The 25,664-nt window shown below is 40.9% G+C and overlaps 1 protein-coding gene across 1 annotated transcript; it reads left to right on the forward strand.

The window, feature by feature from the left end:
• Positions 1–804: 804 nt before the first annotated feature.
• On the forward strand, positions 805–1,105 carry LOC309962172 (small ribosomal subunit protein eS27-like; the record flags this gene model as incomplete). The annotated part of the gene is made up of 1 exon (XM_082839806.1): positions 805–1,105. The coding sequence occupies exon 1, from the start codon at positions 854–856 to the stop codon at positions 1,103–1,105; it is 252 nt and encodes an 83-aa protein (XP_082695932.1). The 5' UTR covers positions 805–853.
• Positions 1,106–25,664: the final 24,559 nt, after the last annotated feature.

A 25,664-nucleotide genomic window follows, 5' to 3' on the forward strand; every position in this document is an offset into this window, starting at 1 on the left:
TTTCATTTCGGAATAATTTTAGATTTTTAGAAAAGTTGCTAAGATGATGCAGAGAGTTCCTTTAACCACTTTCCCCTAATTTTAACATCTTACATTACCGTGGTACATTTGTCAGAACTACAAAACCAACATTGGTACATTATTTACTAAATTCCAGATTTTATTTGGATTTCACCAATTTTTCTACTAATGTCTTTTTTTCTGCTCCTGGATCCAATCCAGGATACCTCATTGCATTTAGGATAAAACAACTTTTAAATGGTGAAAGATTTCCAACATAGCGACAAACAGATCTTCAATAAAAAGAACATCAGATACACTTGAGGCTATTTTTTTTTTTTTTTTTTTTACTTGAGGCTATTTTTGAGCCCTCTCTTCCCATTTTCAAGCCCTTTCCTTTCTCCCTAGAGAAGCATCATCACAAACTCATTGTTTATCATTCCCTGGCATGTTTGCATGGATTCCTAAAAAGAAAATATAAGCATAAACACTATTTATTATTGCTTTTCAGACTTTAAAACTTATATAAATATTATTCTTTTCATATCCTTCCATACCCTGCTTCTTTCATTCAACTATGTTTTTGAGATCCATCTGTTAAGAAATATAGCGATAGTTCTTTTTGCTCCTGTGCATAAGATGTACAGCATTTCATTCTATGAGTACACCACTACTATCATTCTCCTACTGATGGACATTTAAACCATTTCTTTCTTTTCTTTTCTTTTTTTTGCTGCAATAGACATTTTAATGCATTTGCTGAAACATAAGAAAGATTCTCCATCTAGGACTAGAATTTCTGCATTAAAAGGTGTAACCAGCTTTCTGGTGGAGATGACCTTCCCATGATAACATGACTCTCGCAAAGGATCTCATTCATCCCTCTCCAGAAGAGGAGAAGAAGAAACACAAGAAGTGCCTGGTACGGAGCCCCAATTCCTATTTCATGGATGTGAAATGCCCAGGTTGCTATAAAGTCACCACCGTCTTTAGCCATGCACAAACAGTAGTTTTGTGTCTTGGCTGCTCTACTGTCCTCTGCCAGCCTACAGGAGGAAAAGCAAGGCTTACAGAAGGACGCTCCTTCAGATGGAAGCAGCACTAAAAGCACCCAGAATCAAGATGAATGGGAAACCATCCCAATAAACGCATTTGGGATACATCCTGTTTATTGTCTTGTTTTACTGCTAGGAAGCTCCTACCTCACGTATTCAGGGGCAACTCTAGAGTCAGTTGGGGCAATCTGTGAAATCAAATGAAGGCAGTTTCCAAGTCAAAAGTCCACAGGGCTGAATATAAGGATTCCTTACCAAGAAAGAGGAAAGCTGTTGATGCTAACACCGCAAAGAGGGGTAAAGAGGAAAATCTGGTAAGAACCCATGAACTTCTGGAGGACACCTTAATCTTCACACTGATCTATGCATTGGCAGAATAAAAGAAGATAATAGTTATTTAATACATCCAGGACAGACGCTGCATTTAAAATCTTGTGTGGTCCTAAGAGTATCTAGCTGAAGCACTCAAAACCTAGCCCTCTAAGAAATTCTTTTGCTTCTTACCAGAGAAAAAGGGGTGAACTGTACTTGGCTCCTCTACCTCTTTTTGGCTTTTTACCTCTCTAACGTAATAAACTACAATTATTGAGTCTCTCATTTCTTTTCAGCTTACAAAAGAATATTTCAATTCTCTGCCACTTTAAAGTGCCTGTTACCTTTCCTGTGCACTTGAACTCCAGGTAACATGCTTCCCTTCACCAAGTTTGTGACAATGTACGGTGATTCAACTTCTACTTTTAATCCCTCTAACCTAAAACATTTCCTTGGATCACCAATGATCTCTTATATCCAGGGGCCACTTGTCCTTTTTTATTCAGGTGTCATTTCTAGGGAACATTCTGATTTGTATATAACCTTGTCCTCAATAAATCTTCAGACTTGTGTCTTTGAAGCATTAAAAAAAAAAAAGGTGTAACTAAATTGTTTCTTAAAGCTGTTGTACTGATCTACACTCCTTTCAGAAGTGAATGAGTCTGTTGTTCCACGTCCTCATCCATACTTGGAAGGGCATTCATTTTATAAATTAATTTGGTGACAACTGGCATCTTTATAATGAGTCTTCCAGTTCATGAACACTGCCTTTTTTCCCATTTATTAAGACGTTTTCTTTTCAGTAATTGTAATTCCTCCAAAAATTTCTTGTACATATTTTGGTTAGGCATACCACTAGGTATCTTGAAGCTTTTATTACTATTGAAAATGGGATCCTTTATTTATTAATTTTTCTAATTGGTTATTACCGGTGAATAAGATTTCTATATGCTGATTTTGTGTCTAGGGAAACTGGCAAGCTCTTCCTATATATTTTCTACTTAAAAAAACTCAAGAAAATCATATTGTATGCAAATAAGGACATATCTTTCCAACATTCACAACATTTTTCTTATCTTGTTGCATTGGCTAGAATCTCCTGTACAATGCTGAATATGAATGGTGAGAAAGGGCATCTTTATCTTTTTCATGTCTTTACTGAAAAGAAGCCTAGAGTCTTATTGTTAAGAATAGCTTTTGCTGGAATATTTTGATAGATGCTCTTTATCAAGTTAAGGAAATTCCCTTCTAAGTTTCCTGAGAAGTCTATTCAATCATGAACAAGCACTAAATTCTGACAACTAACTTTCCTGTTTCTTACAGATTGTAGGTATTATTGATCTGTTAACATGATTTATTACATTAACATATTTTCTGATGTTGGATCATTCTTAATTTCATGCATAAACTCTACTTAGAATGTAAATATTTGAAATAGATGTGCAACTATTCCATAAGCATCTATGTTTATAAATTGGATTGTTTTATAATTTTCCTTTCTTGTATTCTTCTTGTCTGGTTTGGGTATTTAGGTTATATTATCATGGTAAAAGTAGATAGCTTTTCCTAATTTTCTATTCTCTTAAACAGTTTGTTAATATTAGGATTATCTACTTCTTAGAAGTTGCATAAAGTACAGACGTAAACCACCTAAGCCTGATATTTTGGAGAGATGAGGTCTTGGTTATCAGCTTAAGTTCTTTAATGATTTTTGCTTTTTGGTATTTTCTATATTTTTTAAAGTAGTTTTGGCAAATTATATTTACCTAGAAAACTATGTGTTTTCCCAATCCAAATTTTGTCATAAAATTCTTCTGAGTATAATCTTATGATTTTTATTATCTATTACGCATCTGTAGTTATAGTTCCCTTTCTTTCAAAATATTATTTGTAGCTCTTTTTTGAAAAAAAAGAAACTTAACTAGGGATTTATCTATTTTATAACTTTTTGATCCTCTAAATTGCTTTCTATTTCATTTTGTTTGTCCTCTTAGTTTCCTTACTTTTACTTTTCTAAAGGCTTATTTTCTTCCTTGTCTATCTTCTTGAGATGGACATGCATCGACAGTAATAGTCATCCACACAATATGTATTCTCCCTTTGTTCTTTATTAGCATAACCCCTATTTAGTTTGGGAAATCAATATGCCAAGCTAAAAGACAAACAAATTATGTTTTTCAGACTCCCCTGCAGCTAGGAAATGCTATATGACACACTTGTTACCAACGACACATAAGTGGAACTTATTGGGTAGGGCTTCCAGGAAAACTCTTTAATTACAGGTAGCAGACTCAGCTGGTACATGCCTCTTTCATAACCTGTCCTTTTCTTCCTCATCATGTTTGGAATGTGCATACAAAACTGGAAGTAGAGCAGCCATCTTACAACCATGAGGCAGCTAGCATGAGTATGAAAACTAAGTTTAGATGAGTCAAAAGTTAGAAGACCCTGGGCTATCATGGCATCATGGAACCTCCACATCTGATTTGAACTGTCTACCTCCAAATGAAATCAAGTCCCCCATAAAACTGTGTTCCTCTGAGACAGGAGGGAAGAGGGCAGGGCACAACCATTAAAAGAATGATACAACCATTAAGAACAGAATATGACATAAACTGGTTAGAACCTATTAGGCCCTAGATGGTGGAAGATTTGACTTCCAGTAGACCTTGATCCTCATTACACACTCACTGTAATAATTAGCATGCTAAATGACATACCCACAGGCACCATGACAGTTCCAAGGCCAACCATAAAAGGCCAAAAAGTGGGCAGTGGCCCAATTCCTGGAAATCCCCGCCCCTTCCCCAACATAGTTGGAATACTTCCAATTTATTAGCCTATGAAATTACCCAGCCCACAAAAACTAACCATCCCATATTTTGGGGCTGCTCTTGCCTTTTGAGATAAGACTGTATTCTGTCTATGGTATGTGTATCTCTCTAAATAAATCCATTTCTTACCTATCACTTTGTCTCTCACTGAATTCTTTCTGCTATGAGACATAAAGAACCTAAGCTTCATTAAATCCTGAGACCAGGTGTGCGATTTCAATGAAAAGACAGTGGGTTCAAGTCCAAGTCTGAATTTTGGCTGGGTTTGAGTCCCATCTGAGGTGTGATTGGGTTCAAGTCCCAATCTGAGGTGTGCGGTTTCACCTCTGCGAAGTTTATGATTAACCTCTCCAACCAAAACTTTATTTCCTTTTTTATCCTGCACCAGTTTCCCTCAGGATTGAGGAGTATCAAAGAAAAGGGGGGACTGAAACTGAGCAGGACCCTGCAGCGCCCTCCCAGGTACAAAAGCCTTTTTGTGTCCCCTGTTTCCTGTTTGTAGAAAAAGGCTTTAGTGTCCTAGGCCTTCCCTGATTTCCAAAGAGCAGAGCCAGTTATGATTTAGGGAAGTGAGGGAAAGCAGAAACAAAGGAAAGGCAGTCAAGAAACAATAGTTCAGCAATCAGAGTCCTAGTTCCTCTTCAAGGGATATAAGTAACCATCTGATGCGTATCTTTGAGTTGTTCTGCAGGAACTAAGACTCCCACCCAGGTGGAGGATGGTGACTACATGCTGACCACAAGCACAGAGACCCCAGACTGGCTGGAACCAGAAGGTTGGTGATTAAGATTCCTGAAACACAACACTGTTTCCTCACCACCAACCAATCAGAAGAAAATCATGCCCTCCACAACCTTCAGCCCAAATGTTGCCTTTAAAAACCTTATAGTCCAGCCAGCCAGGAAGATGGATCTGAGAAAAACCTATGTCTCATATCTTCTTGGTTGGCACCCTCTTATCAATAAACTGCTCCAAACTCTGATGTTTCAGTTTGTTTGGCCTTACTGTGCATCAGTACAGGAACTTGAGTTTGACAAAACAAACTTCTTGTTACATGACAAGATTAAACCTCTAGGTCATTTAACCCATGATCATTTACACACAGTCAAATGCCATTTTAAATAATACAATATTCAACTATCTTTCATTTTATTTATTGTTTTTTTATTTTTATTTTTTTTGCGGTACACGGGCCTCTCACTGTTGTGGCCTCTCCCGTTGCGGACACGCAGGCTCAGCGGACACGCAGGCTCAGCGGACACGCAGGCTCAGCGGCCATGGCTCACGGGCCCAGCCGCTCTGCGGCATATGGGAACTTCCCGGACCGGGGCACGAACCCGTGTCCCCTGCATCGGCAGGCGGACTCTCAACCACTGTGCCACCAGGGAAGCCCATTTTTTTGATTTTTAATAAATGTATTTAAGGTCATAAATTTTCCTGAAAGCAAAGCTTTCTTGACTAAACTGAGAGATCAACTGTGCTGGTCCAGACCAGAAAGACCACCTAGCCAACCCAAAAAGTAGTGATATAAATGAAAATGGCCATGGTTTAAGTCCCTAAATTTGGGGGTGGTCTGTTATACAGTAAAAGCTAACCAATACAGAAATTGGTTTCAAGAGTCGGGTGCTGCCATAACAAAATCCTAAAACATGTGGTGCTGGCTTTGGAATAGGGCAGTGACCAGAAAATCAGTAAGGAAGCAGACTGCAAAGGTGGCAACAATGAAAAAACAAACAAACCCAAAACCCACCTGCTGTAGCAGGTCTGGAAAATGACGACTCATACTATGTAGACACAGAACAGTTGGTAAAAGTGAAGTTGACACTACCTTGAGAGGAAAAAGATGAACCTAATGAACTTTCGGTTACAGCTAAGTAGATCTCCAGAGAGAATTTGGAAAGTGCCACTTGGGTACTCTTCACTGCATGTGATAAAATACGGCAAGACAGAAGAATGGGCAAAAGAAGGAAATGTTCAGTTTGCAACCAGAATTTAGATGGAATACAGCGGGCCCAGGGCCTGCTGTGTTGGAAAATAAAACTCTCATCTCCAGTCTCCCCATATCTGAATAGTCTTCAAGTACAAGATTCTTAAAGTAAAAGGAGACCTTAGGACAAAGAGAAAAGCAAGGGTATGGCCACTTGTTAAGATCTCTGAAAGATTGAAGATAGTGCCTAGTATACTTTCTCAACTAGACAAAAAGGCATGACAGAAGCCTAATCCCAAATCACAGCGAATAAATCTAGAGAAAAAATAATTGTGGGTATAGCTTTTGTTGAATAAAGTAGACTATAATCTGTTACACCGAAAGCCCAAAATGTTTAAAAAAACAAAAACAAAACAAAACTATACCAGCAAAAGCACCATCAGCTTGGACTAGAGGGAACTAAGATTGATTAAACTGCAAAGAAGTCTCTAGGCTCTCAACTACCCATGGGCAGGAAGCCAGATGAGAAAGCTGCTGAACTGTTAACATGGCCATTTCTTATGGAAAGGAAAGATTTCTCAAGATGAGGAACCAAGGGACTAGAGAATGGAGTCTAGGGCCTTGGAGAACAATGGAATGGGAAGGCACTCCCAGGAAGCAAAACTAAGCCCTGATCAAGGGCCTAGGGGGAATTTTAGACCAGTGATTTTATGTATCCTCTGATCTTCCCCCTTTTGAAGGGATGCGTCTATTCAGTTAACCTGTCTCTGTCTCACCACTGTACGTCAGGTGTGCAGGGAGAAGGTGACTTGTCATTTTAATTCACAGATCTCTGAATCAAGAGGTGTCTTAGCCAAGGATCCTCATTCATCCTGATGTGATAAGATCATGAGATCGCATCCTTCCAGCCTGATGCTATATGTAGGATGAGACACGTAAAGTGGGAGAAATGTGAATAATTTGTGGCAAAGGAGCAAACTGTGGTAGATTCTAAAAGCAGCCACACACGTCTATACAATGGAATGTTACTCAGCCATAAAAAGAAACAAAACTGAGTTATTTGTAGGGAGGTGGATGGATCTAGAGTCTGTCATACAGAGTGAAGTCAGTCAGAAAGAGAAAAACAAATACCGTATGCTAACACGTATATATGGAATCTAAAAAAAAAAATGGTTCTGAAGAACCTAGGGGCAGGACAGGAATAAAGCAGCAGACACAGAGAATGGACATGAGGACACGGGGAGTGGGAAGGGTAAGCTGGGATGAAGTAAGAGAGTGGCATGGACATATATACACTACCAAATGTAATACAGATAGCTAGTGGGAAGCAGCCACATAGCACAGGGAGATCAGCTTAGTGCTTTGTGACCACCTAGAGGGGTGGGATAGGGAGGGTGGGAGGGAGGGAGATGCAAGAGGGAGGAGACATGGGGATATATGTATACGTGTAGCTGATTCACTTTGTTATAAAGCAGAAACTAACACACCATTGTAAAGCAATTATATTCCAATAAAGATGTTAAAAAAATTTTTTTAATTAAAAAAAATAAAAGCAGCCACAAATTCTTTTCCTCCTACCAAGGGGTGGAGTCTGTTTCTCCACCACTTGAATCTGGGCTTGGCCTCGTGACTTGTTTTTGCTAACAGGACATTAGTAAATGTAATACAAACAGAAGATTAAAAAGTGCTTGCAAAAGGAGGCTTGCTCTCTGGCTGCATTTGGAAGCCTGGACTATCATGTGAACAGCCTCAGTAGACAATTTGGAAGATGAGAGGCAATTTGGAAGAGAACTAAGGCATCCCAGCATGCAGGCTGTCAACTTCCAGACATTGAAGCTATCCTAGATCATCTAGCCAGCCACCAGCCCATCACAGATGTGTGTGATGGTCAAGATCAGCTGAGCTGGCCCAGATTTTTAAAACTACACAGCTACCCCAAAGATTCTAGAGCTGAATAAGATAGTGTTTCTTTTAAGCCATTAAGTTTTGTAGTGGTTTGTTATGCAGCAAACCTCAGCTGTTACAATTATAATTTTTTTTACATAGTCCATAATTATCATCTTCCTGACTCTGAATATGGCTTTAACATCCCTCCCCCCCAGAACAGCCTGCCCCATATTGCTATTGTCGTCTAATTTTCATTTTAATCATATTTTTAAATCACACACACACACACACACTCAGGAATTTTTTATAGGTTAACAGTTAAATGAATATAAATATATTTAATCAATTTCTGTGTTCACTGTTGTTTCTTATATTGTGCATCCTTTCCCATTGTTTGATTTTTTTCCTTCTAAAGTATATCTTTTAATAGTTCTTTTAATGAGAGTCTTGAGTTTATACCTTTGGTCTTTATTTTTCTCTCACTGCTGTAGGATAGTTTGTCTAGGCATAGTATTCTAGGTCCAACACTTAGAAGTTGTAAGTCTGTTTTCTTACTTCTCCTGCTGCTGAAACATCTATTAGTCATTTATTTATACATGATTTTTTTTTTTTTCGGTACATGGGTCTCTCACTGTTGTGGCCTCTCCTGTTGTGGAGCACAGGCTCCGGACGTGCAGGCTCAGCGGCCATGGCAATGGCTCACGGGCCCAGCCGCTCCGCGGCATGTGGGATCTTCCCAGATCGGGGCACGAACTTGTGTACCCTGCATCGGCAGGCGGACTCTCAACCACTGCGCCACCAGGGAAGCCCCATGACATATTTTTAACTCTGATTTTTAATTGGTTGCTATGGACTGAATGTTTGTGTCCCCCCTAAATTCATATGATGAAGCCTCAACTCCCAATGTGACTGTATTTGGAGACCGGACCTTTATGGAGGTAATTAGGGTTAAATGAAGTCATAACAGTGGGGCCCTGATCAGATAGGATCAGTGTCCTTAGAAGAATAGACAGGAGAGAGCTCGCATTCTCTCTCTCCCTGCTACGTCAGGACACAGTGAGAAGGCGGCCATCTACAAGCCAGAAAGACAGTTCTCACCAGAAACTAAATCAGTTTTGATCTCGGACTTCCCAGCCTCCAAAACTGTGAGAAATAAATGTCTGTTGTTTAAACCACCCAGTCTATGGCATGTTGTTATGACAGCCCAAGCAGCTTCATACACTGGTCTCCCCCCTGCCCTTGATAGAATGCAGTTTCACTGCAATATGTGTAATTGTGGGTTAACTTTTATTTAACCTCCGTAGTATTCGGAGATACTTTTGATCCAAGAACTCATAGTTAGTCAACTCTCGAAAATTATTAGCCATGTATTTAAATATTGCTTCTCTTTCATTCCCTCTGTTCTCTCTTTAACTTTTATTATAGAATGTTGAAGCCAGTCAATTTATCTTTCATATCTCTAAACTTACAGGGTAAGTTTCTCTGTACTGCTTTCCAATCTGTTAACTTACTTCAGTGGTATCTAGGAATCAGTGTACCCTATCTATTGTATCTTTATTTCAATAACTACAGCTTTCATTTCACATTTTAATTTTTTATATATATCTGATCTTATTTATGCTTTTTTTCATAATTCCTTATTTTTTCATGAAAGTTATGCCTTTTTTTTAGGGCAGGGCACATCCTCTACCTACTTATTATAAAGTTATCTTCAGACTAGTCTATAAAATTAATGTCATTTGGGATAATTTCTTATTCTTACGGTTGATTCTGTTACCTGATTTATTTGCAATTTTGGAGTTGCAAGTTCCTTTTGAGTCTGTTCTTCTCACTTTTGTTACTTTGTTCCTCTCTCTCTGACCCCATTTCTCCTTGACCCTCCGAGCCCCCAGTGCAGAAGCAGGTTGGGTGTTACAGTCCCACAAGAACATGGCAGCTGCAGTCACAGAACCAGCAGGCAGCTGGGCTCAGTTCCTGGCAGCAAGGCTATGTGCTTGTTCTTGCCTTCCTTAGCCCACAACTCCTGTCCCAGTCTCCTCCTTCCCTCTCACACACCCAGCCTTCCTTCCTGACTTGGTGAGCTCTTCTTCAGCCCTGGCTTCAAGCCTTACTCTGGTTTCTCAATGCCTGCAGAGCACTCTTATTTTTTTGGTCCCTTTATTTCATAGGAGCCAAACTCTTCATAGCCACTGCCTCCAACCAACCTACAGCACAAGAAACTTCAGTCTCTGATCACCTTTTTGCAATTCTCTTCTTTTATGATCCACAGAGATGGTTACTTCACATCTGAGGCCGGTGATGTTCATTTTTTGTTTCTCTTTCCTTTTGTCCCTCAGAGATATGAGTTTGGGGAATCACTTTTCAAAATGTACACAAAATGTACATTAGGAATCTGGTCCTCCTTCCCAAAGTTGCACGTGCCCCCAAAATGAAACTTTAACAAAGGACAAGGGGATCATATGTGAATGCCAATCATTTCTCTCTTGAGCCAGAGAAGCATCTCCACCTCACTAAAGCCTCTCTGTCCAAAAGGCAAGCATGGTGACGACGGCAAAGAGAACCACTGCTCTTGGCTACCATATACCCTGGAGATCTGGGAACTTCTCCTTTTAGATCTAAGCTATTTATTGATCAAACGAACCAGAACGGAGGACTTTGGCAAGAACTTGAAAGACTAATATAATCTTTCCCATTCATTCAAAAACTTCAGTTAGAAAGAATGGGATGGAAAGAGGACACAGGAAATATTGTGATGTGGCATATTCAAAACTACAAGTCCATTCTTTTCGGAACAGAACTTGCTACACTGGGGCATGGGCACCTGAGTCTTCAGTGTCTGTGACGTTGTCCTTACAGTTACTGGACAAATACAGGGATATAACTTAGTCTGGAATCAATAAGTGGAGAACGCACAACACAAGTAGCTTTCCTTCCCCTTGACCTGGAGAGAGACGTCTTCCTTGCCTATAAGCATATAGGGAGAAATTTCACTTTCAGTTGGAACAACTCAATTTGGCATTCCCCTATAACATACCACCACAACTCTCATCTGTTTATCCACTGGGAACTTCCCGATTGGCCTCATCAGGGTACCAGGTGGGATGAGATGGGGCACGTCAATTTCAGCACTAACTTCCAGGGGTTTACTTTTGTATGTGTGCTCATCTGGGGGTTTGCTTTTTGCCAAGTCTACCGTAACACAGCCAGTTTTCCATTTAGCTACACGACTCATTCAAATATTTATTGAGCATTTACTGATAAGAACAGCTCCTATGTAATGGGGACCTCTGTTTGCATGACAGTGAATTTTACATACCCATTTAATCTTCACAACCGCTAGTCATTCAAAGTAGGCACTGTTACCTTCATTTTTCAATAGAGAAAACAGGCTTAGAGAAGTTTAGTAGTTTCTCAAAGTCACACAGGCTGGAGCTTGAATTTGGATATGACTCCAAAACCAAAAATGTTTTTGTTATTGCAATCTGAGGACACCCGTTCTTTCCTATAGAGAAACTGTGTGTTCCAGGCTATGGCCCTAAGTTTTCTACACTGAGGCAAGGCCAGCCTAAAACAGCCTACTCCGGAGCTGTCCCCTGGCCTGTATATATTCATTTTCCCCTCCCATCTCCATTCTGCCATTTGTGCTTCTGGGGCCTATGACCTAACAACTCTCAGCTACAGGCAGAATCAGACAGAGGCAACAAGAACTTTTGGGTCACTATTGGTATTGGATTCTGGGCCCTTCTCATTCAGGGCCCCGAGGTTTGGTAGTTTTCCTGCTGCCTAAGCTCTGGGGATTTGTCTCCTTGTCAAGCTTATTTTTATCACTTGCAGTGGTGCCCAGATCCCGTGGTATTGGCCTTGGCCCTGAGGATGGTATATAATAGGCAGAAAAATGCAGTGGGACTTGGAAGAACTGAGAGGTCTCCAGAAAGGGAGAGACCTCGAAGTACGAAGGAAAGGAAAACTGGAGCTGGTTTCCCAGAAATGTGGATGGGCTCTAACCTTCCACTCACTCCTTTGGCCTCTTTAGTAATTCCCTGGACAGCCTGGGAGAGTCATGGGCCTCAGCTCACCAAAATGCTTCTCCCCACTCCATCCTGACACCTAATGTGCTAAGTGCTTTGTGGGCATTACTTCATTTCATCCTTATGACATCCTATGAGGTATAGGTGTTATTATCTCCATATCATAGATGAGAAAACCAAGGGAAAGAGAAGTTTTATAACTTACACAAAATCGCACAGCTAGTAAATGACAGAGCTAGGATTCAAAATCAAGCAGTCTGATGCAGAGGCTGTATGCTAAACTACTACAGAAATAGCCTCATAGAAAAAACAGAAAAGATGGATGTAAAATATGTGTCTATAATTAGTTACAGGGATTTGGGGGGATTGGGCAATGCTTGGTCAACACCATATTTTGACTGGTGAAGGGCTAGGCTCTGTGACCTTCCCACACACTGTCTTCTAAAGGATGCCCGTTCAATTGGAGTGGACAGAAGGGTTCTTGGCCCACAGCACATTTGACTCACGGCATTCACTCAATAAATGTTAGCTAGAGTAGAAGCCCTTTTAAATAACCTCCACTTACCAGAATACCCTTTTAGGCAACATTCTCCATTCCCTCTGTACCAGATACTTACTGCCTGATGCCACCATGCTGAATGCTCAGGGCTACTAGGTATTCTCTAGTATACCTGAACCTTCTGCTCCTTCCAGGTGAGCTGTTTGCAAGAGTCAGCTGACTTGTCCCCAAAACCACTTTTTCCAATTGTATTTACTACTTAGCTTATATAAGTGAATTCACATATAATTCAGCCTGATTCAATCATACCAAATGCCAGCCATTTCCAAAAACCTAACCCACGTTCAAAAGATGAGGTGTCATAATAACACAAGGTGTTAGAAAGACTGTCCAACTATCACTATCATATAGAGGCTGTCCAACTATCACTATCATAGAAACACTGTCTAACTATCACTATCATATGAAGACTGTCCAACTATCACTATCATATGAAGACTGTCCAACTATCACTATCATATGAAGACTGTCCAACTATCACTATCATATGAAGACTGTCCAACTATCACTATCATATGAAGACTGTCCAACTATCACTATCATAGAAAGACTGTCCAACTATCACTATCATAGAAAGAGGTTCTATAACTCAAGAAGAAAAAGACAAATCATTTAATAGAAAAATGAGCCAAGGACAAGAACGATTTACAAATAGCAAGAAAACATGGCAACGTGCCCAATCTTACCAGAGGTAAGTAAAAATTAAATTAACAGTGAGATAGCATTTACTATCCATTAGACTAACAAAAATTTAAATGACTGATGTCATCTGGTTTTGGTAAGGTATGGGCAATCAAACTGTTACCAGTAATTTCTTGTAGGTAGTAGAAACAATAAATTCATATACATAAATACATTTTTAAGGGGATTTTCAGTGTTTTCGGATGCAGCTAAATAAAAAGCAAAACTCACCCTCAGAAGGAAGAAGGAACTGCTCTAAACCTTAAACACTATTCTAAAACTGAAATTCGAGAAACATTTACAGCAATGTGGCATCACCAAATGAAGAGGTGATAATACGCACCCTCCTAAGAGGACTACTGTGATTTAGACGAGGACTTCCTAGTGTGGTGATTCAGACGCCCATCTCCCAACTCTGCTGGCCTATCTTGGCGGGTGTGGCAGCGCCCATCCCAGCAGGCCCAGCACAGGACGCCATGCTGTTCAGCAACACCCCTCTCTCTCTTCCCCACTCTCTCACGTACAAGGCTCGGGTTGCACTGGGGTGGACAGTTTGCCTCTCACGTTCTTTGATCAGAACATTGCTGGGTCTCCAACCTCTCATGCTTGAAACAGACTTGCTGGTATTTGAGCCCTCAGGACACCCAGCGCCTGCAATAAAATAAAGACTCAGCTTCTCTTGGAGACCCACAGAGCCAAGGACATAGTGTTCTATCTATACAATGAAATGCAGATTTCCCAATAAAAGGCAAAATTCTTGACTTTGGGAGGTTGAATAGGATGGAAAAGAATTCCAGCTGGTTAAAGTTACGGCACTGAAAAAAGCCCTGTCTGAGAATAATTCTTGTGTCTGAGGCCAAGATGCTGTCATCTTGCCACAGGCTGTTAAAATATTCACTCACGGCGTGCTCCAATCCTCAAAGCTGTGCCCTGAGACAGTCTAAATTGGTCAATAAACACAGTGGTTCAGTCTTGCTGCCTTCTCTTCTGAAATTAAGAATATTTTAGCTGAATTAGTGCCAGGGCAAAATGTACAGGAGGCTGTATTTAGTTAAAAACTGGTTGGACACAATGATTACATGTTAAGATCATGAAAGAAATGTCAAGAATCCTCCTTCCTGCTGTATAGCTGAAAGAAGAAAGCCATAAAACAGAGTCAGCTGTGTCCTGTGGGCCTAATAAGGTGGGCTCTGGGGTGAGACTGCTGGGTTTCCTCCACAGCACCATCACTTCCAGCTCGGTGACCCTGACTAAGTCTCCTGGCGTCTCTGTCCCCCCATTTCCTCGTCTGAAATATGGGGATGCTAAAAGAGCTCACCACATAGGGTCATCAGAAAGGGCAATGAGTTAATCCATTGAAAGCGCTGCTCTCCAAGGAAGCACTCAAATGTTAGTTATCACCCCTGGAAGGGAGAAGTGGTGGGCTGGAGAGAATGCTGAAGGACTTGAATGTCTATCACCGGTTTGACAACCCCTGTAGAAGGCATTTATTCATGTGCTCTGCCCAAGCTGTCCTCTGGCCATTTCATGTGTTTAGCCATTTACCTCTGACACTTACCTCGCAGCCCTTTGGGTGTGTGTCATCTCCCTAACTAGATGGTGAGCTCCTGGAGGGCAGAAGTGGTGTCTTCACCTAGCACAGAGTCTGGTCCCCAGTAAGCACTCAACAAATATCTGATTGACCCTGCTAGCTGTTCATATGCAGACTGAACTGGACTCAAAATTAATCACACAAACTCCATTTAAATGGGCTTTTCTAGAAGCGCAGCTAAACTCTGCAGGATACATTCATCAAAAGCAGAGATAGAGATGGGTCTCTGTGATCCACTGGACAACAGCGCCAGAAGGTGCCACCCCTGCCACAGGCATGGTGCTCTCTTACTCGCTGTCTGGGAGCTCTCGTCGCTCTCAGCAGGAGAATCCTCCCTGCCCGCAGCAGAGCTCCAGGCCTGCAGAGACCCCGTGCAGAATCCGGGCAGCAGTCTGCATCTTTCCCCAAGAAGTCTTTAAGGCCCCGTTGGCTAAGCCCCGGCCATCTGGACCGGCTCCTGTGCCACCTGGAATATTTAGAGACCAGCTCCAGTTCACAATCCTAGCTTCGTACTCTGACCTCCTGGCCACGTGTTCTCAAACTGCCAAGTTGTGCAATTTAAGTTGGAGAATCCTGTGTCTCTCGAGGTCATCTGTTCATTCAGCAAGCTTCCTAGAGGGTCTTCTATATTCCAGGTACTAACCACGTTCTTAAAATACCAAATCGTAATAAAAATGACTAACATGCCATTTACTGAATATTGAGTACGTGTCAGATACTGTGTTAAGTGCCCTCAGTCCATTGTCTAATTTAATTCAGGGAGGTTGGTATTATTCTCATTTTACGGATGAGGAAAATGAGACACAGAGATGAAGTAACTTGCACTCGCATGGTCAGTGAGCTGCAGGGCTGGATTAAGGCCTGAAGCCAAGTCGGTCTGCGAGTAAGCACTCTGGTCACGAGGCTTGCTGGCGCTCCCTGCCTCACTTAATCTATTTCTCTTCTCTAGCTTTACGACTCTTGCTCACGTCACCCTTATCACCTACATTCAAAAGATCTAAACAAATTGGATCTTGCCTATTTCACGGGCTCTTCTGGACCAGGTTTGATGTGACAGGTTATCAAACCCCTGACACTAAACAAAAAAGGTGAAGTTCAGGTTGGGCCGAATAATATCGCCTTTCAGCACCTCTTGCATCCCTCCTCCCATGTCCACCTCCTCCTTCCCTACCTGTCCTTCTCTCCTTTTTCTATCTGCTTCCCAATACACCCATTCAGGTATCCCACGGGCTCCCCAGCTCAACCCCAAATGAAACTCACCCTGCTTCCTGACTTCTCTGCCAACGCTTTACACTTAGCTGCCTGGTATTCACGTTGAAACCTCAGAGTCATCAGCATGAGAAGGAAATAGAGCATGCTGAATAAAAATACAGGCTCTGGGTTCAAATTCTGGATCTGACCCTACCAGCTGCAGGACCTAGGAACAAGTTACTTAATCTAGCTCTGTCTCAGTTTCCTGATCTGCAAAATGAGGATAAAAACAGCACCTACCAAAAAAGAAAGTGTTTTGCCACAAATGCGGCAGGAACAACTGGATATCCATTAGGGGAAAAAAAGAATTTTGACTCCCCCATTTCATATGTTACACAAAAATTAATTTGAGATGGATGATAGATCTAAACATAGAAATTAAAGCTATAAAGCTTCTAGAAGGAAATATAAGAGATGATCTTTGTAATATGGGAGTCAGCAAAAGTTTCTTAGGATATGGAGAAAAGAACAGCCTTACAAAGAAAATGATAAATTAGACCTTGTCAAAATTTAAAACTTCTATTCATCGGAAGACACTGTTAAGAAAATGAATAGGCAAGCCACAATTAGGAAAAAGATTTGCAAATCACATATCTGACAAATAAGGAGTATTCAGAATAAATAAAGAATCCCTAAAATTCAATAAGAAAAACCACAATTTTTAAATGGGCAAAATATTTGAACAACACTCAGAAAGCAAGATGTAGGGATCTCAGAAACATTATACCACGTGACAGAAACTTCAAACCAGAGAGTACATACTGTACAATTCCATTTATATGAAGTTCTAGCAAAGGCACAGGAATCTATGATTTAAAAATCAGAACAGTGGTTGCCTCTGAAGAGTGGGGACAGGGACTGACTGAGGAGGAACATGAAGGAATTTCCTGGGATGCTGGTAATGTCCAAATCTTGAAAGGGGCTTGGGTTGCACAGTTGCATGCTTTGGTCAAAAGTCAGACAATGGTACAGTTAAGATCTGTGCATTTCACATATGTAAATTTTTCTCGAAAGGAAAGTAATGTAAACAACTATTGAGCTCTAATTAATGGTACGTGTGCTTAAGTATTTAGGGGAAAATGTACTAATGTCTGCAACCTAATTTGAAATGCATCACAAAAACAAGATGGTCGGACGGATAACAGTAGGATGGATAGATTCGTGACAAAGCAAACACAGCAACATGTTAATTTTAGAATCTGGGTGGAGAGTATATAGGTATTCACTGTACATTTGTTTCAACTTTGCTGCATATTTGAAACTTTTCATAACGAAATAACAGAAAATAGTACCTACAATATAAGATTGCTTTACCATCTTTTACCCTCTTTCCTGTCACCACTCACATGGTCTCCAACACCTGCTACCTTTACATCACTCACATTCCTCCCTTCGCTGGCTCTTCTGCAATCTCCAGCTAGGTCCAAGCCATGGACTCATACCTGGATTGCAGGCCTACTGTCCTCCCTACTGCTGGTGTTCCCTCACTCCAATCCATCCTGAATGTCAGTCTTCTCACTCACAGCTCTTATTATGTGAACGCTGCTGCTCAGCAGCTTTTGATGACTCTCCCTTAACAATCTCAAAACTCTCAGCCTGCAACAAGGCCTTTGCATTCCGGCCTCGTTCTATCAATATGATTGCCCTATGGAAATACAGAAATTCTTGCCTACAGTCAAACAAGATAACTACTTATCCCCTAACACAACACACACTTCCTATCCCAACACCCTTGCCTCCTCTACAGGAATCTATTCCTGGGTGTCCAGGGGCCCAGCTACAGGTCTCAGCAGTTCAGCATATGAACAGAAGGTGGTCAGAAAACTTTGGCCTTGACAGGTATGAGTTTCAAGGCTTCCTACAGAGACTCAGCAGTGTTATGCCAGCACAGAAAGCACCTACTCCCTTTATTCACTTGTTTGTTCATTCATTTACTCTCTAACTCACTTGCTAAGTACTTACTATAGCCAGATAATCTGCTAGAGGCTGCAAAGGAGGTAAAGTGACAGGACCCCAGCCTGAAGAAACCCAGTTAGTGAGAGTAAGATTGAAGAATAGTCAGAATTCATAGTAAGTCCTATCCTGAAGGTGGCAGTACCAGAAATCTCACTCAAGGTTCGTTCCAGATTGAGTCTGGTGAAAGGGTAGTGAGATCCCTGTGGCAGTTTCAAAGCATGGCCTCAAAAGCTTTGACACTCCTCCCACTGAGGTAGGGGAGAATCTGTGTTCCCGCCCCCTTGAATCTGAGCAGGCTTGTGACTGTCTTGACCAACAGAGCACAGGAAAAGTGATGCTGTGTGGCTTCTGAGGCCAGGGCATAGAAGACCAGGCGGCTTCCACCTGGCTCTCATGGAGTGCTCACTCTCCAAAGGCTCCTGGGACACTCCCTCTTGGAAGCCAGCCACCATGCTGTGAAGAAGCCCAGGCCACATGCAGAGGCCACATGTAGGCACTCTGGCTACATGGGCCCCAGCTGACCCCAGCCTTCAAGTCATCTCAGCCTAGGCACCAGACTGTAAGTAAAGAAGCCTCCAGTGATTCCAGCTCTTAACCATTTGAGTCATCTGAGCCACCGAGGTCTTCAGAAAACATCCCCACCATGTCCTGTTCAAATTCCTGAGCATAATAAAGAATAATATTTATTAGTAGTACTATGCTGAACATAATAACGTTGTTTTATGCTGCTATGTCTGGGGGTGTTTTGTTACCAGCAATGGATGACTGGAACAATCCCTTCAAAAACAAGTGCTACTCATGGCAGGGCCCTGGGCGGCCTGAGCCGGGGCCCTGAATCCAACAAAGAGTGACACCCCCAAAGATTGTAACTGGAACACCCCTTTAAAATTTTTACCCCATTTATCAAGTTTATAATACCTTCAGTCATTCAACATTCAACAAATAACGTACTAATTGCCTAGATGTGACAGTTACTGTTTAGTATTAGATAAAAATCCCTGCCCTCCGGGAGCTTACTACCTAGTGGAGAAACAGACAGTAAGTGAGACAAGTAAGGAAAATATAACCCACGTTGGATAGGGGTTAAATATAAGGAGAGAAAATAAAGCCGGGAGACGGGTGTGGGATCAATATTTTAGAGAGGGTGGCCAGGAAAGGCCTCATGGAGAAGGTGACTTGAACAAAGCCCTTTTGGAAAGTCCTGGGATGGGAATACCAGGCCCCCATGGCTGTCTCCTTCTAAGCACCCTTCCCATGTCACATGCTCATACCCCATCAGCTAGACAGACCTCACAAAAATCCACAGGGTCAAGGAGCTTCTCCAACACAACTCTCAAATAAGAATTATGTGATGCCAAAGCAGGAAGGGCCCTCAGACCCATCCATTCTCACCCCCTCACCTTTCAGTGGAGAAACTGAAGCCATGGTGTTCCAGCTGGCCTAAGACTTAACCTGAGACGTGCACGTCTGCCCAGCCCTGTGCTCTTGCTCCTGCTCTCCACTGATTACTGGAAAACCCTTCTCCTTTGGTAACTAAGCTCTTTCTCCCTTGGTTGCATCACCCCAGCCAGTTGCACCTGATCCTCCCCATCTGTCACTGACATAGTCTGAGACCAGTCCCCAGAGTGGGTGGGTAAGGGAGTCCAAGATTAGAACCAGCACTGGCCCAAGACAACAGCCAGCATTCCCACCAATAGTGCTACCAATGCCTATAACACCTCCATCAACAGCCCCTCCACAATGCAGTCACTGACACAGAAAATGGACATCTTCCACTTTCTCTTCTTAGTCGCTCTGTTGTGCGTTGAACTGGGTCCTCCAAAAAGTCATGTTGAGAGACTGGTTCAAGATGGCAGAGTAGAAGGACGTGCGCTCATTCCCTCTTGCGAGAGCACCAGAATCACAACTAACTGCTGAACAATCATCGAAAGGAAGACACTGGAACTCGCCAAAAAAGATACCCCAGATCCAAACACAAAGGAGAAGCTGCAATGAGATGGTAGGAGGGGCGCAATCACAATAAAATCAACTCCCATAACTGCTGGGTGGGTGACTCACAAACTGGAGAACACTTATACCACAGAAGTCCACCCACTGGAGTGAAGAAGGTTCTAAGCCCCACATCAGGCTTCCAAACCTGGGGATCCGGTAATGGGAGGAGGAATTCCTAGAGAATCAGACTTTGAAGGCTAGTGGGATTTGATTGCAGGACTTTGACAGGACTGGGGGAAACAGAGACTCCACTCTTGAAGGGCACACACAAAGTAGTGTATGCATTAGGACTCAGGGGAAGGAGCAGTGACCCAATAGGAGATGGAACCAGACTTACCTGCTAGTGTTGGAGGGTATCCTGCAGAGGCGGGGGTGGCTCTGGCTCACCGTGGGGACAAGGACACTGGCAGCAGAAGTTCTGGGAAGTACTCCTTGGCGTGAGCCCTCCCAGAGTCCGCCATTAGCCCCACCAAAGAGCCCGGTAGGCCCCAGTGCTGGGTCACCTCAGGCCAAACAAACAACATAGAAAGAACCCAGTGCCACCCAACAGCAGACAAGCAGATTAAACTTTTACTGAGCTGTGCCCACCACAACAACACCCAACGCTACCCACCACCAGTCCCTCCCATCAGGAAGCTTGCACAAGCCTCTTAGATAGCCTCATCCACCAGACGGCAGACAGCAGAAGCAAGAAGAACTGTAATTCTGCAGCCTGTGCAAGGAAAACCACATTCACAGAAAGAAAAACAAAATGAAAAGACAGAGGAATTTGTCCCACATGAAGGAACAAGATAAACCCCAGAAAAACAACCAAATGAAGTGGAGATAGGCAACCTTCCAGAAAAAGAATTCAGAATAATGATAGTGAAGATGATCCAGGACCTCGGAAAAAGAATGGAGGCAAAGATCGAGAAGATGCAAGAAATGTTTAACAACGGTCTAGAAGAATTAAAGAACAAACAAACAGAGATGAACAATACAATAACTGAAATGAAAAATCCACTAGAAGGAATCAATAGCAGAATAACTGAGGCAGAAGAACGGATAAGTGACCTGGAAGACAGAATGGTGGAATTTACTGCAACAAAACAGAATAAAGAAAAAAGAATGAAAAGAAATGAAGACAGCCTAAGAGACTTCTGGGACAACATTAAACGCAACAACATTCGCATTATGGGGGTCTCAGAAGCAGAAGAGAGAGAGAAAGGACCCGAGAAAATATTTGAAGAGATTATAGTCAAAAACTTCCCTAACATGGGAAAGGAAATAGCCACCCAAGTCCAGGAAGCTCAGAGATCACAGGCAGGATAAACCCAAGGAGAAACATGCTGAGACACATAGTAATCAAACTCACAAAAATTAAGGACAAAGAAAAATTATTGAAAGCAGCAAGGGAAAAACAACAAATAACATACAAGGGAACTCCCATAAGGTTAACAGCTGACTTCTCAGCAGAAACTCTACAAGCCAGAAGAGATTGGCACAATATATTTAAAGTGATGAAAGGGAAGACCCTACAACCAAGATTACTCTACCCAGCAAAGATCTCATTCAGATTCGATGGAGAAATCAAAAGCTTTACAGACAAGCAACAGCTAAGAGAATTCAGCACCACCAAACCAGCTCTACAACAAATGCTAAAGGAACTTCTCTAAGTGAGAAACACAAGAGAAGAAAAGGACCTACAAAAACAAACCCATAACAATTGAGAAAATGGTAAAAGGAACATACATATTGATAACTACCATAAAAGTGAATGGATTAAATGCTCCAACCAAAAGACACAGGTTCGCTGAATGGATACAAAAACAAGACCATATATATGCTGCCAACAAGACACCCACTTCAGAGCTAGGGATACATACAGACTGAAAGTGAGGGGATGGAAAAAGATATTCCATGCAAATGGAAATCAAAAGAAAGCTGGAGTAGCAATACTCATATCAGATAAAATAGACTTTAAAATAAAGAATGTTACAAGAGACAAGGAAGGACACTACATAATGATCAAGGGATCAATCCAAGAAGAAGATATAACAATTATAAATATATATGCACCCAACATAGGAGCACCTCAATACATAAGGCAACTGCTAACAGCTATAAAAGAGGAAATCGACAGTAACACAGTATTAGTGAGGAACTTTAACACCTCACACCAATGGACAGATCATCCAAACAGAAAATTAATAAGGAAACACAAGCTTTAAAGGACACAGTAGACCAGATAGATTTAATTGATATTTATAGGACACTCCACCCAGAAACAGCAGATTACACTTTCTTCTCAAGTGTACACGGAACATTCTCCAGGAGAGATCACATCCTGGGTCACAAGTCAAGCCTCAGTAAATTTAAGAAAATTGAAATCATATCAAGCATCTTTTCTGACCACAACACTATGAAATTAGAAATCAATTACAGGGGGAAGAAACGTAAAAAACACAAACACATGGAGGCTAAACAATATGTTACTAAATAACCAAGAGATCACTGAAGAAATCAAAGAGAAAATCAAAAAATACTTAGAGACAAATTACAACGAAAACACAATGATCCAAAACCTATGGGATGCAGCAAAAGCAGTTCTAAGAGGGAAGTTTATAGCAATACAAGCCTACCTCAAGAAACAAGAAGCATCTAAAATAAACAATCTAACCTTACACCTAAAGGAACTAGAGAAAGAAGAACAAGCAAAACCCGAAGTTAGTAGAAGGAAAGAAATCATAAATATCAGAGCAGAAATAAATGAAATACAAACAAAGAAACAATAGCAAATATCAATAAAACTAAAAGCTGGTTCTTTGAGTAGATAAACAAAGTTGATAAACCTTTATCCAGAATCAACAAGAAAAAAAGGAAGAGGACTCAAATCAATAAAATTAAAAATGAAAAAGGAGAAGTTACAATGGACACTGCAGAAATACAAAGCATCATAAGAGAGTACTACAAGCAACTCTATGCCAATAAAATGGACAACCTGGAAGAAATGGACAAATTCTTAGAACAGTATAACCTTCCAAGACTGAACCAGGAAGTAATAGAAAATATGAACAGACCAATCACAAGTAATGAAACTGAAACTGTGACTAAAAATCTTCGAACAAACAAAAGTCCAGGACCAGATGGTTTCACAGGTGAATTCTATCAAACATTTAGACAAGAGCTAACATCCATCCTTCTCAAACTCTTCCAAAAAACTGCAGAGGAAGGAACACTCCCAAACCCATTCTATGAGGTCACCATCACCCTGATACCAAAACCAGACACAGATACTACAAAAAAAGAAAATTACAGACCAATATCACTGATGAATATAGATGCAAAAACCCTCAACAAAATACTAGCAAACAGAATCCAACAACACATTAAAAGGATCATACACCATGATCAAGTGGGATTTATCCCAGGGATGCAAGGATTCTTCAATATACACAAATCAATCAATGTGATACACCCTATTAACAAATTGAAGAATAAAAACCATATGATCATCTCAATAGATGCAGAAAAAGCTTTTGACAAAATTCAGCACCAATTTATTATAAAAACTTTCCAGAGTGTGGGCATAGAGGGCACTTACCTCAACATAATAAAGGTCACACATGACAAATCCACAGCAAACATCATTATCAATGGTGAAAACTGAAACCATTTCCTCTAAGATCAGGAACAAGACAAGGATGTCCACTCTCGTCACTATTATTCAACATAGCTTTGGAAGTCCTAGCCATGGCAATTAGAGAAGAAAAAGAAATAAAACGAATTCGAATTGTAAAAGAAGAAGTCAAACTGTCACTGTTTGCAGATGACATGATACTATACATAGAGAATCCTAAAGATGTCACCAGAAAACTACTATAGCTGATCAATGAATTTGGTAAAGTTGTGGGATACAAACTTAATGCACAGAAATCTCTTGCATTCCTATACACTAACAATGAAAGATCAGAAACAGAAATTAAGGAAACAATCCTATTCACCATTGTAACAAAAAGAATAAAATACCTAGGAATAAACCTACCTAAGGTGGTAAAAGACCTATACTCAGGAAACTATAAGACACTGCTGAAAGAAATCAAAGATGACACAGATGAAGAGATATACCATGTTCTTGGATTGGAAGAATCAATATTGTGAAAATGACTATACTACCCAAAGCAATCTACAGATTCAATACAATCCTTATCAAATTACCTGTGACATTTTTTACAGAACTAGAACAAAAAATCTTAAAATTTTTATGGAGATACAAAAGACCCTGAATAGCGAAAGCAGTCTTCAGGGGAAAAAACAGAGCTGCAGGATCAGACTCCCTGACTTCAGACTATACTACAAAGCTACAGTAATCAAGACAACGTGGTACTGGCACAAAACAGAAATACAGATCAATGGAATTGGATAGAAAGCCCAGAGATAAACCTACGCACCTATGGTCAACTGATCTATGAGAAAGGAGGCAAGGATATACAATGGAGAAAAGACAGTCTCTTCAATAAGTGGTGCTGGGAAAACTGACAGCTACACATAAAAGAATGAAATTAGAACACTCACTAACACCATACACAAAAATAAACTCAAAATGGATTAGAGACCTAAATGTAATACCGGATACTATGAAACTCTCAGAGGAAAACATAGGAAGAACACTCTTTGACATAAATCACAGCAAGGTCTTTTTTGATCCACCTCCTAGAGTAATGGAAATAAAAACAAAAATAAACAAATGGGACCTAATAAAACTTAAAAGCTTTTAAAAGCAAAGGAAACTACAAAGAAGACAAAAAGACAACCCTCAGAATGGGAGAAAATATTTGCAAATGAATCAATAAAGGATTAATCTCCCAAATATATAAACACCTCATGCAGCTCAATATTAAAAAAACAAACAACCCAATGCAAAAATGCACAGAAGACCTAAATATACATTTCTCCAAAGACATACAGATGGCCAAGAAGCACATGAAAAGCTGCTCAACATCACCAAATATTAGAGAAATGCAAATCAAAACTGCAATGAGGTATCACCTCACACCAGTTAGAATGGGCATCATCAGAAAATCTACAAACAACAAATGCTGGAGAGGGTGTGGAGAAAAGGGAACCCTCTTGCACTCTTGGTGGGAATGTAAATTGATACAGCCACTATGGAGAACAGTATGGAGGTTCCTTATAAAACTAAAAATAGAATTACCACATGACCCAGCAATCCCACTACTGGGCATATACCCAGAGAAAACCATAATTCAAAAAGACACATGCACCCCAATGTTCACTGCAGCACTATTTACAGTAGTCAGGTCATGGAAGTAACCTAAATGCCCATCGACAGACGAATGGATAAAGAAGATGTGGTACATATATACAATGGAATATACTCAGCCATAAAATGGAATGAAATTGGGTCATTTTTACAGACGTGGATGAATCTAGAGACTGTCATACAGAGCGAAGTAAGTCAGAAAGAGAAAAACAAATATCTTATATTAACGCATATATGTGGAACCTAGAAAAATGGTACAGATGAACCAGTTTGCAAGGCAGAAATTGAGACAGAGATGTAGAGAACAAATGTATGGACACCAAGGGGG

Source organism: Leucopleurus acutus (genome assembly GCF_964270905.1).
Source record: "Leucopleurus acutus genome assembly, chromosome: 5".
Lineage (NCBI taxonomy): Eukaryota > Metazoa > Chordata > Mammalia > Artiodactyla > Delphinidae > Leucopleurus > Leucopleurus acutus.